General features: G+C 42.6%; 1 protein-coding gene across 4 annotated transcripts in view; it reads left to right on the forward strand.

The window, feature by feature from the left end:
- PPP1R13L (protein phosphatase 1 regulatory subunit 13 like) overlaps positions 1-13,284 on the forward strand; it is a 103,459-nt gene that overhangs the window by 80,092 nt on the left and 10,083 nt on the right. For all 4 annotated transcript variants that reach the window (XM_033955143.1, XM_033955145.1, XM_033955144.1 and 1 more), the window contains 5 exons: positions 763-917; positions 3,556-4,225; positions 7,723-7,824; positions 9,053-9,141; positions 11,374-11,749. In XM_033955143.1, coding sequence (XP_033811034.1) covers positions 763-917; positions 3,556-4,225; positions 7,723-7,824; positions 9,053-9,141; positions 11,374-11,749 — 1,392 coding nt within the window. The remainder of the gene's footprint in view (positions 1-762; positions 918-3,555; positions 4,226-7,722; positions 7,825-9,052; positions 9,142-11,373; positions 11,750-13,284) is intronic.

Genomic DNA, 13,284 nt, shown 5'->3' on the forward strand with positions numbered 1-13,284 from the left:
AGAAGCAGTGATTATTACACTACATATATATTCAGTGCTGCTGATTTATGTGTGTATAATGGCACTGATATTTAGAACACTATGTATTAATTGAAATGCTTAAGCCAGTGTTTAAATTAAAATGATGGAAAACTGTGCTAATGAGTTCATCATATCCCTAGAAGTTGGAAGGAGTATCAAAGGAAATACTCTATACTTTAGATTATTGACAAGAAATCAAAATAAATACTATATACTGTATATTGATAGTGGAATGGCTATTGGCAACCAGAGTGATGAGATATAGAGGGAGGGAAGGAGATGATGGAATCTTGGTCAGTGGCGGAGGACAACCGCGCAGCGCCAGATGGGCAAAACAAGTACAGCACAGTTGTAGAGTAAACAATGTGCAAGATACACTTCTTCCTTCGTATTCGCTGTGATCGGGGATTAACAGAACCACAAATACAGAAAAACCGCAAATAACTTTTTCATATGTTATTTGCTGGTTTCTATTAAAAACCATCGTGAATATGGTGAGACCGCGAATAACATGGTGGGAGACCTGGCCTGTTCCTGAAGGAGAGGCAAAACACGGTGAAGAAAGTATTGGGAATCAGCGATTTTTCTCTGTAAACACTTAGAATCGGCAATTTCTCTAAGCAAGCTGATGTAATTTGGGGGGAGGAGCCAGCAAGCTAAAAACCGTGAATAATCGAAACCGCAAATACGGAGGGAGAAGTGTACAAGTCTGACTTAGTTCTGGTGTCTATACCTTCACAGCTCTGGCCATGCAGAACATGGACATGAAGCAGATGGAGCTGGATACAGCAGTTGCCAAAGTGGATGAGCTAAGCAAGCAACTGGAGAACATGTGGTCTGACAGCATTCCCACTTCTCATAACAACAATCACCCCCCAGCTGCAGAGCAAAACAAGGTATGGGAAAACACTTTACATCTAAGTCTTTCACAACCTAAACACACACAGGCTTCTTCTCTTCAAAAACTATATCATTAAATCATGGTGTCAACTGGATGCTTCTGCAAAGACATCCTGTTAGGGATATTTATTTTTTGAGTCCCTGAGAATTTTCTATCAGGCTCCATGGCATGACTAGGAATACAGATGGACCTGATGTACCAAGGTTCATGTTGAAGACTTTTCAATAGAGTAATCTTTATTAAAGATCTAATCTTGACTTTTAGAGGCTTTGCTCAAAGGATCCAACTGGGAGGGTTCCATTTGAGGGCAGTGAAGTTGTTTAGTGATCTTTAATGATATGAAGGAAAAGGTCACATTTAATTTTCTGGCCCATTCTCCTACTCTTTTTTTTTTTTAGTTCCAGCTCAGTGAGACCCAGTCTGTTTTGGCAGTAGTACTATGACAGTTTGATCACAAATAATGATGAGGAGGGTTATTTTACTATTATAACCTTCCCAGCTCAGTCACTGCAGTGATAGTCCTTTGCCAAAGACCATAGACATTGAGTTCTTCCAGAATTTGGTATACATCGAGAGTTATTGAGCAGAGTGGGTGGAAGCACTTTTATGCAGGGACTGTGCATACTGCCTGTCTATCTTTAGCTATTACCTGGCTGGAAATTGAATCTGGCTTTTCCACATAGCGGTATACAGCACTAATACTGAGTCCCTATCCTGACTTTAGTCCCTTAGATTTTGATGGGATTCATTTTGCCTTACTCTCCTGCAGTGCTAAGCTTATTTCCTTCATGCAAGGGCATCTTGTTCTTTCTTGCATGTGTCACTGTATTTGTTCATGAGCATGGTCCCAGGGGCGCGGTTTCTGGGTGGGGTGCAAGGCTGTTGCAAAATCTTCAGTTTGTTCTCTGAGCTGTAATTAAAGCAGCTAATTATGTAATACTTGAATGGGAGATCACTTTGTTTATGTCTACTAATAACAGACTTATATAACTTTGAAAAAACAGAAACTGAGTGTTCTGATGAATTTGGAATTGTTTTTAATCTTTTTGTCTTGAGGATGATTCATGTAATCTGGACCTGTTTGTGAAATATTTGTGGGAATTAAGTAATCTAAGAAACATACCCTTATGGTTGTAAAAATTGTCGTATGTTTTTCTTAGGGAATGAAAATGATAGTCCTCCTGACTGAAAAACAAAAACTCCTAGTAGAGTGGTTGGCCTAAAGCAGGGATCTCAAAGTCCCTCCTTGAGGGCTGCAATCCAGTCGGGTTTTCAGGATTTCCCCAATGAATATGCATTGAAAGCAGTGCATGCACATTAGATAATTTCCTGAAGGAAAAGGGGATAGAAGGGTATAGATAGAGGATTACTATACAGGTCCCGGACCTGATAGGCCGCCGCATGAGCGGACTGCTGGGTGTGATGGACCTCTGGTCTGACCCAGCAGAGGCACTGCTTATGTTCATGCATATTCATTGGGGAAATCCTGAAAATCCGACTGGATTGCGGCCCTCAAGGAGGGACTTTGAGACCCCTGGCCTAAAGGCATCTAACAGACCTTCAGCTGTGCACCTCATTTCCATTCCCTAGGCAGCTCACATTCAGAATCTCTTGCTTCCCTCCCCCCAATCGATGCAGTATCCATTATCTCTCTCCTTTTCTACTTCTCCTTTGCCCTGGTATTTAAAGACTTCCCAGGGCAGTAGTCAACATACCTACCTACACAACATTCATTGTGACCAGTGTGGGGCCTTGAGCATGCATGGATGATCTCCTCTGTAGGCATGCTGATTGCTGAGGCAGTGATGCTCTAAGCAGACATCTAGTCTGTCTAGTAGTGGTTGGGCCAGCCCTGACCCCTATATCTTTAATGTATAATATACAATATTATGAATCTTTATAAAGGGAAGATTTGATATTCGTCCGGCGGTGCTCTGCATTTTATTAATTGATGACGGTATTATGCCTAGAAATTCAGCATCTGGCCATGTTTAGGATTCAGCATTGAACTTCCTGGTTAACACATAGCTGATCAAGTATGATATTCAGCACTCAACTGGTTATGAGCCACCAAGTGCTAACTCTGTTCACAGAGCACCCCCAAAATAGCCAGTTTTTAATTCAAGCGCTAACCATTTTCAGCTGTATAAACTGGTTAAGTGCCACTGAAAATGAGCAATTAACCCCAAATAGGATATTTAACTGTCCAGAAACAGTTTCTGGCTGGTTAAATCTCTTTCAATATTGACTCGGAGTATTGATGTGGCACAAACTTCACCACAGCTTATTCAGGGATTCTGACTCAAAATACACCTGCACAGTTCTTCAAATGAATTTGAAATCAAATGTACATTATTTTAACCCATTTTAATGATTGACTAACCATATTGCTTATTATAGATTGAAGATATAAGGGTATTTATTCTTTTGGAGTTGTGCATTACCTTATGTCCTGTTGGAGGTTTAAAGTACTCTTGACACCATAACAACGTGATAAACTCTTTTATAACCATAATAGCACTTTTCTGTGTCATTAGATTATTATAAAACTAAGAAACACAAAGTTTGAGAACATTTTTTTAAAAAACGTACATCATTTTAATAATGAATTATCTCTCTCTTTCTGTTCCCAGAATAACAGATATGAAGCTGGACTCTTGGTGTCCCAGGAACAGCCTATCAAAGGGACATCCTCATCCCTATCATTATCCAGCCAGAAAGTGCAGGCTTCTGAAGCAAATGAAAATTATCTTCCTGCCCCTAAGCGCCCTGGTCCCGCTGCTGCCTCATATAGTATCCCAGCACTAGTGTATAACCCTCCCCCAATAAACCAACCCAACACGCTGTCTTCTGTTAGTCACAAGAATTCACTGGCCCGCAGCTCCTCACCCCGTCCCATGTACTATCTATCAGATCAGAAACCTCTAGTGGATAGGCCTCAGTCTCCTAGACCCATGGGAGTCCCTTCCAATTATGACACGATGCCATTCCTCAGCCAGCCAGGACGGGCGTCTTCACCACGGCCCATGCAGATGAGACCAGTGGCCCCGTCAGATCACTTATCTCCTTTACGTCCCATGATGGGTGGGCAGTATGACTATGTTATGTATGGAGGGCAGCCAGGACGGGCAGCCTCCCCTAGGCCAATTGGCACCCCTCCTGAGAACTCGATGTCTCAAGCTTTCTTCCCAGACAGAGTGCCATCACCTCGCCTGCCAACAATACAAAGTTATGAGATTCCATCTGTGTACACATCAGCTGTGAATGCTGGACCCAGTGCCTTCACGCCTCTCCGCTCCTCAGGTAATTGCAAACACAGCACCTACTTATACATGTGTTAACTATCCTGGAACTAGCCTGTGTAGCTCATGTCAAGCAAGTGCAGCCCCTACAGTGGCATAGTAAAGTGGGATAAGGGCAAATCACCCCGAGTGCCATCTTGTTATGGGTGCCGGCGCCTCTCCACCCCACTCCCCCACTGTGCATGCCTTCACTCCTCCCCCCCAAATACCTCTAGGTATTTGCCGGTGCAAGCAGCAGCTCCAACTTGCTTCTTGCACCGGCCTTGCTCTCCCTCTGACATCACTTCCTAGTCCTGTGACCAGGAAGTGACGTCAGAAGGAGAGCTGAGGCCGGCACAGGCAGCAAGTTGGAGATGCTGCTCGCACCGGGGGAGTTAGAGGTACAGGGGAAGGAGTGCGTGTGTACAGAGGCGGGGGAGGGGAGAGGCACCTCCCACCCTGGCTATGCCACTGCTCCTACACAAACCAATTTCTGTTTCGAGGGCTTTCATTTTTCCTGGTATGAGTTGCTCACTGTCAATGTGTATCAGTAATATTGGCATGCCATTCTCTGCTCTTGTGTTGGAGCTGGCTTAAGGCATGAGCCAAGTAAGGCACTGGCTTAAGATGCCAAACATAATGGGTGCCAAAAACCTGCTTTACTGACTTGCCCTTGACAGCACAAAAAGCATATTCTTTTGTTCTCACTGATGCACTGTCCTTCTCCCTGTGGTGCCCTAGGCACAAATGCAGGGAGGAGAGACTCACAATGAGAAGAAAAGAATGTGCTCTTGCCGTTGTTTAAAGAAGCATTATATGAGGGGTAGCAGGAAGAGGCTGCAGAAAGGAAGCTGGCTGGAAGGGTACTGATGATAAGGGTCTAATAACTAGAGGAGGCTTGAACTGGAAGGGAGCTGCCTGGAGGCTAGGATTGTAAGGGGCTCGTGTTGGAGGGACTCAGACTGGAAGGGGGATGATGCTTGGGGGGGAGACGGGCTGGGAGAATAAGGCTGTGACAAGGAGACTGATGCTGAGAGTGGGAGAAAGGTACAGAATCTGAAGGAGATAAGGGAAATCATCAATTGTGTCCTTCAACAATACAACCTCTGAAAGTTTCTCAGCAACATACGGTATTCCGCAAGGATCCATTCTTTCTCCTTTTTTGTTTAATATTTTTCTTGCACCTCTCATGACCCTTTGTCAATCTATTGGATTTACCGTATTTGCTTATGCAGATGATATACAGCTTTTACATCCACTTGATCCCAACAGTTCTCTTGAAATATTAGCAATTAATAAGAAACGAACAGATTCACCAGTGGCTTGATATCAACAGATTAGCTCTTAATATTAATAAATCAAATGTTCTTTCCTTGGAAAGATAGTTTCAAACTTATTTTTCCCATTTCTATTAAGGGTATCACTCTACAGTTGATAAGTAGCATTAAGATCTTAGGGGTTACCTTCGACGATAAATTAACCTACCATGATCATATTAGTAACATTGTTAAATCAACTTTTTACAGACTTCATCAAATCCATTCAGTGTCAAAATTTTTATGTCCAAGGTCTCTTAACATATTAATCCACTTCTTGGTTATTTCAAAAATCGATTATTGCAATGCCCTATTCAAGGGAATAGCCCAAAAGGAAATTAGACATTTACAGATCATCCAGAACGCATCAATTAAACTTATAATGAAAGCTAAGAAATTTGATCACGTGACTCCTCTAATTAAAAAAAAACCACACTGGCTTCCTGTCGCACATCGCATAATGTACAAATTAAGTTTGCTTACCTTCAAATATCTGATATACAAAACTCTGGCTTTCATTTACCAATCATTGATTCCTTATACCTCATCCAGGTTATTGAGGTCCAATGACCAACACTTATTAGTCATTCCCTCACTTAAAATTATTAATACACGATGGCACTTCATCTTTTCTGTTACAGTTCCTCAAACATGGAATTCCCTCCCTATTTACTTAAGAGAGGAAAAAAATGTGGATAAATTTAAGAGCAAACTTAAAAGCTTTCTTTTTATAGACCCATTTAATGACTAAAAGAACTGTTCTAGGGCTTCATTTTATTTTCATAACTTCTTTGAGATTCTTCGTTCTTTCCCTTCCTATTGTTTTCAGCCATAAGTGTCTTTTCTTCTATCAACCAAATTGTATTTCTGTCCCCATCCTTTTCTCACGTTTTATTATGTTTAAGTTAGTCTTCAGTATGTTTTGTAAAGTTCAGTTTTTTTTGTTAGTTTTGTTTGTCCCCTCCCCCCCCCAATTTTGTAATTTTATTGATTTGTTCATTGCTTAGAATTTTGAATAAGCGATTAATCAAATTTTATAATAAACTTGAAATGAGATAGATACTTTGGGGGAAGGAAGAAGCAAAAGCAGGATTAATGAATATTGGAGGCGGACATAGATGGGTGAAGGAAGGAGAAGGTAGGAGGGTAGATACTGGGAACATGGGGGATGCAGGAAAGCATAGACTCAAATGTACGCTGAGATTCTGGGACTGGATGGAAGGCCAGAAGAGAGAGACTAAGATTGGTGGAATATTGGAAGTCTGAGTGTGAACTTGGAGCATGGATGGGATTGGGTAGGGTAGAAGAATGAAGGTTAGATGGAGATGAATCATGGATAAGGATGGCAACAGGGACTAGATCATTGGATGAAAGCTATGAGACTGCAGAAAGATATGTAGTAGAAATTGGTTTGAAGGAGGGGTTGGAAGGTAGTTTAAAAGGACAGAGGGCTATGGAGAGGGTGAGAGACAAAGGAGGCAGTCCCCTAAAGGAGGTACATGGGGAACGGGAGACTGGATAGGGTGTAAGATTTAGATGAGTGGGTTGGAATGGGGGAGGAAGCAATATTGTAATAATTTATTTTTGTACATGGTTGGTTTAATTTGTTGATTAAAAATTAATAAAAATGTTTCAACATAAATTATAAGATCCAACTGGGGGCTGGAATATAATTAGAAGAGGCCAATTCAAAACAACACTCAGAGGCCAATTAGAGCTGGGTTTGCATTTCCACATCAGGAGATGACCAGTGCCTGCTTGCTCTGTTCTGTAGATTTTGATTGGAGCTCACCAGGTGCTGCTGCTCAACTTGCTGTAGCAGTAAGAGGAGTTCAGGAGGGAAGGTGCATATTCTGCAAATGCACAGATGGGCAGAAAATGGTAGCAATACCAAAAGCTGAGACAGTGCTTGTGTATGGAGGGGGAATGATCTCTGGGATCTACATGTGGAATAATTTAGGTACAAAAACTGGATAAGCAGTGGCATTTAAGAAATAGTCTCAGATTTCTTCTGGTGTGGGGCAATTCTTGTAGTATGAGTCCTGATAGCTGTGTGATTATCCCCAAAATGGAGGCACTAAAGCAAAACTTGGCTCAGGGTGTCACAGCCGCCTGAGCTGACCCTGCCATCTCGTTTTGTAGCAAGGATGTTACATAGAGCAGCATTCATGCTAATTTGTATTCAACTCCCTCACCCATACAGATGATGTGTCAGCTATGAGGAGAAGACCCCAGAAAAGCTGGAATGAATCAGATTTAGATGTTGCTTATGAGAAGAAACCCTCTCAGCATGCCAATTATGACCGTAAGTTGGTGCCAGGGATTAGGGTACTAGAAGAGACTGCTTTTCCTCAAGTTGCCAGGGATCATTATGTATATCGGGGGTGCCCACACTTTTTGGGCTTGCAAGCTACTTTTAAAATGACCAAGTCAAATCGTTGATCTACCAACAATAAAATTAAAAAAAACATAAAGCACACTGTACGCAGAGAAAATGTTAATTATCATTTATCTTCCGGGGTTTTTTCAAAGAGGTCAAGGCAGATGACTTTATGCAATATCACCTCAGTAACAACTATACAAAAATAGACAAATATATCCCCCCTCCCTTTTTACTAAATCATGATAGTGGTTTTTAGCGCTCATAGGCTCTTTGTGCCAAAAAATGCTATTGCAGTTTAATAAAAGGGGGCCATAGTGCAAAATATAGACAGCAGATATAAATTCTCAAAATGGACACATTTTGATCACTAAATTGAAAATAAAATCATTTTTCCTACCTTTTGTTGTCTGGTGATTTCATGAGTCTCTGGTTGCACTTTCTTCTTCTGACTGTGCATCCAATATTTATTCCCTTCTTTCAGCCTCCTGTATGCTTCCTCTCCTCCAGACCTTATTCCCTCCCCCAACTTTTTCTTCCTCTCCATGCCCTATCTTTCTGTCTCTCTGCCCCCCTTTCTTTCTGTCCGTCTCCCTGCCTGCCCCCTTTCTTTCTGTCTCCCTGTCCCCCCTTTCTTTGTTTCTTTCTGTTTCCCTTCTTTCTTTCTGTCTCCCTACCTGCCCCCTTTCTTTCTTTGTCTTTCTTTCTTCCTGCCCTCCCCCAAGCCATTGCCACCGGGGAACAGGCCCCCAAACCACCGCTGCAGAGTTCTGAGCTCTCCCTGCTTCCCAACGCGGTAAACAGAAAGCGGAAGCGCCAGGCCGACCGTGTTCCACCCCAATGTCAATTCTAATGTCGGGGTGGTAGGCTGGTCGGCCCGTCGCTTCTGCGTCTTGTTTACCGCGTCAGGAAGCAGGTAGAATGTGAAGGCAACGCAAGTCTATCACGGAGCCCGGGATGGGCTCCACAATCGACTCGCGTTGCCTTCGCGATCTACTGGTTGATCACGATCGACCTTTTGGGCACCCGTGATGTTTATCTTGTTCTGGAATTTTGAAATGAAGCATGAGGCTTTAGACTGTTCAATATTATCTCATTGATTGGTACTGAGAGGATAGTTGTCCATTGTAACTGTAAAAGTCTTTCTCCTCAGGAGGTGATGCTATGGTGGCCTTTAGACCTGGCATGCCAGTGGGATCCTGGAGAGAGTCCAGTTTGGATATGGCACCAGTACAGAGCAAGGTATGTTATGCAACCCAGATTCCACAAAAATTTGGTACCTGGCACTAATGCTGAGGGGCAGGGAAGGAATGAGTTCTGCTGTGCCTAGGCCTAGAGGTTGGGACGGTGAATTTCACCACTAGTGCATTGAGGGATGGAGAAGATGGGTTTATGAATCCTGATATTAGTGTACTGGGTGGGTGGGGGTGCTATGAATCTTGCTGTGCTTACAGGCTGAGATTGTGAATCCTGGTGTTAGTTCACTTGGGTGGGACTATGCGTCCTGCTGTGCCTGGAGCCAGGGTTTATGATATTGCACTGTTACTATTCTCAGGGTGATTATCTGGTGCACTCCAATTTGATCCCCTATGAGTATCACTTGTCTGATTGGTTCCAGTAGTATGCCTTATTGCTAATTGGCCTTTTGAATTTATATAACCCTTGGACTCTCAACTCACCTTGCCCTCAGATAGATCTCCTGTGAGTGTCTGTGTTTCCTTGATGCTTCTCGATGATTGACCTCTGCTGATCTTGCTGTAATGAGCCTGCTCTGCCTGCCTAGACCATTGCCTGTTCTCATTCTTTGTGTATGCCTGCTGATTTACATAGATACAGAGGCCATATATTTTTTATCTGTCTTCATTTTTCTATCTAGTCTGCTTAACCATTACATCTACTATCCCCCTCCTCTCCCTTAGAGATCTAATGCACTGTACTTGTCCCAAGCGTTCTTTAATTCAGATACACCTTTTATCTTCACCACTTCCACCAGAAGGCCATTCCAAGCATTCACCACACTTTCCATGAAAAGTATTTTCTGAGGTTACTTCTGAATCTGTCCTTTCACCTTCATCCTATGCTCTTATTCCAGAGTTTCCTTTCAATTGAAAGAGACTCACCTCTTGCACATTTATGCCATATAGGTTTTTAAACGTCTCTATCGTATCTCCTTTCTCCTGCCTTTCTTCCAAAGTATACGTCTTGAGATCTTTAAGGTTAACCCCATACGCCTTATGATGAAGACCATTGACCATTTTAGTAGCCTTCCTCTGGATCGACTCCATCGTGTTGATATCTTTTTGAAAGTGCAGTCTCCAGAACTGTACACAATGTTCTAAATGAGGCCTTCTACAAGGGCATCATACATTATTTTTCCTACTGGCCATTCTTCTCCCTTTGCACCCAAACAGCCTTTTAGCTTTCACTGTTGCCCTTTCAACCTGTTTGGCCACCTTAAGATTATCACATACTATCACACACAAGTCTTGCTCTTCTTTCGTGCACAATCAGACAAGAAGGAAAAATTAACATGCCAAAGCCACAAAAAGCACTTTCTTCCAACTTATTGCCAACAAAACACTCAAGCTCACCTCGTAACCTTTCTCAGCAGCCGGAAGGACCAGGGTGCAGGCAGCGGCAGTAGAGCGCTGTGTACGCCTTTCAGTGCTATAGAAATTATAAATAATAGCAGTAGAGTAGTAGGATTATACCTGCTGTACACCACCAGGAATTTTGGGGGAGGAACAGAATGGGCAGCACCTTTTTAAAAATGGAACCCAGTAAAACCGAAAACAGGTGTGAGCTAAATTTAAACAAAAAAATATTTACTGGGAGACTTACCGGGAAGGGTGCAGGCAACAGGGAGGACGAGGCAGCAGAGAGGGACTGTCATTATCCCTTAGGCTCAGTAGTAATCTAAGCAAATACTTTTTTATAGAAAGGGTGGTAGATGTGTGGAAAAGTCTCCCAGAAGAGGTGGTGGAGACAGAAACTGTGTCTGAATTGAAGAAAGTGTGAGACAGGCATGTTGGATCTCTTAGAAAGAGGAGGAGATAGTGGATGAGCAACTGGATAGGCCATTTGGCCTTTATCTGCCTTCACATTTCTGTGCTTGGATCCCTTTTGTTCTCGAGGCCTAATTTCCTAAATACTGATACAAGCACTACATCTTACTTTAGTAGCACAGCTCATCTGCTTTAGAGAGTATTTGTTTTAGTTAAGTTACTTTAGCACTGGTTTCACATTTCCTCTGCTTGAGCTGGGAAGACCAGGTGCAGACAGCCGGGTGAGTGCAGGTGGGAGCACAGTGTCGCTCAGTGTGGCGGTTGCGAGATGCACGAATAAGCTGATGACTTCCGGCGGGCCAGAGTTTGACACATCTGGCCTAGAGGTTGGGGTTGTGAATTACAGAGCTGAGGGGGTGGTTTTGCTCTGTTTAGCTTCTCATAGTTCTAATTACTTCATGTTTCCTAGGATGATTCCTCTGCATTGAATAATGCCACATTGCCTAAGAACTACAAACTCCCCACGCTTGCCAATGAAAGGAGACAGGATCCTGGCTTTTGGAGATCCCACTCTGGGGGCCACACCAGCACGTTGCCTAGAAACTGGCAAGCATCTCAGCAGCCCATTTCCCGAATCCCTATCCCACCCAGCCCACAGGGTGTGCGCCCCAAACCTCAGAAGCCCATTCCTCTTTCTGTGATCTTCAAACTGCAGAATGCTTTTTGGGAACACAGAGTCCCCAGCACAGTGGGGAAAAGTCAGCAGCAGCAGCCACAGATGCCAGGGCCCACACTTCAAACTCAACAAGCCCCAAGTCCTGGGAGATCGGTGTCTTTGCCTGAGGGTGAGTGCTGTTAAAGCCTATTACAGGCTTCTTTAAAATAACTTCATTAACATCCCACCAGTCGCCACCTCATTGATAGCCAGATGGAGGGCTAGGCTTGAGGAGGTGGGAAGCCTGAGTTTAGGACAATTCTGTGTTGTGAGGTGCAAAGGAGCTGCTAAAGTTTCAAAATGACATAGTAAAGAGGTAATAGCAGTATTTACACATAAGGATAGCATATATGTTTAAATAGTGATTTGGAAAGCTGCTCTTTTGATATGCATGCCCCCTGGATGCAGAGATATACAGAGGCAGGGGAATGATGAGACTTGGTTTGATCATGCCTCACATACAGAAGGCATGTTGAGATTTAAAAACCAAAACTGTCGGTTTTTACACCTGTCCCAAGGTACAACACGATTGCCAACTCCCATTTTAAATCTGGAAGGTCCCTAACAAAGGGTTAGTGTCAAAACCAACATCACCCCTCCTCCAAACCCTATCCATACCCTTCACTTCACCTCACTTGCTGTTGCTGGTGTCTAGCAGTTGCGTTTGCGCTGTTTGGTACCTGGGATTTTGAAGTTTTTCTAGGGTAGGGATCAAGCTGTCAAGCAGCTGAGGATCACATCCACTCCCCACTAGTCAAGCTAACCTTGATCCTTTCGTTGCTGATTTTTATACATGGCAAAAGCCAGGAACTCAAAAAAGAAAAAAAAAAAATCTCTGAACACTTTTTCTAGAATTGATGTTCCTACTGGATATGGCGTGAGATCTCTAGAGTAGGGCTAGTATTGCCCATTAGGGAGATTTAGAATGTACAAAATATGTCAAACAAGGGATGTGAACAAATTATGTAAATCATCCAGGAAAACTCTTCACTTCCATTTACACTGCTAACTTTTTTAATGTTCATATGCATATTTTTAAAAAATGCTTGCATCTGGATCATAACTTTATATTTAAACAAAGGGAAGAAAAAGCCTCAGAGCCCAATCGCTTGTTTACAATTAACAGCAAATTTAATGGGCATCTTCACCTAATCGGCATAAAAACCCTCCCATATGAATTAAAGTTGATACTATTTTGTATCTTATTTATTTGAAGTCAGTGCTGTCAACTCTGATGTGTGTTCAACTTAAAGAATAAAGATATGGTCCTGCCAGCGTTTCACTCAACTATAGCATCAGGGAATTATAAGACCAATTCTTTTCAAAAGAGCATGCCCATTCCACAGTGCTTCTCAAAATTTAGAATTTACCCCAAGAGAGAGAAGCCCCTTTGGAGATACCAGGAAGAAAACTGAATATCCAAAGAGACTCGTATTCAGGGAACAGCTGAGGGACTCATTGGTAGAGAAACTAGGCAGCATGAAATAGGCTTGGATTAGGATGGGATGGAACATTACTTGGCAGATTTGATTTTTCCATACATACATATCTTTTGAATTAAGAGAATTTAATTATTCCAACTATAAAAAAAAGTTTTGTAGCAGGTTTCAAGGACTAGGGTTTTATTGGTGGTTGGCACCCACATTTAGGAAGAAGTTTCTTAAA

This window comes from Geotrypetes seraphini, chromosome 8 (genome assembly GCF_902459505.1).
Source record: "Geotrypetes seraphini chromosome 8, aGeoSer1.1, whole genome shotgun sequence".
NCBI lineage: Eukaryota > Metazoa > Chordata > Amphibia > Gymnophiona > Dermophiidae > Geotrypetes > Geotrypetes seraphini.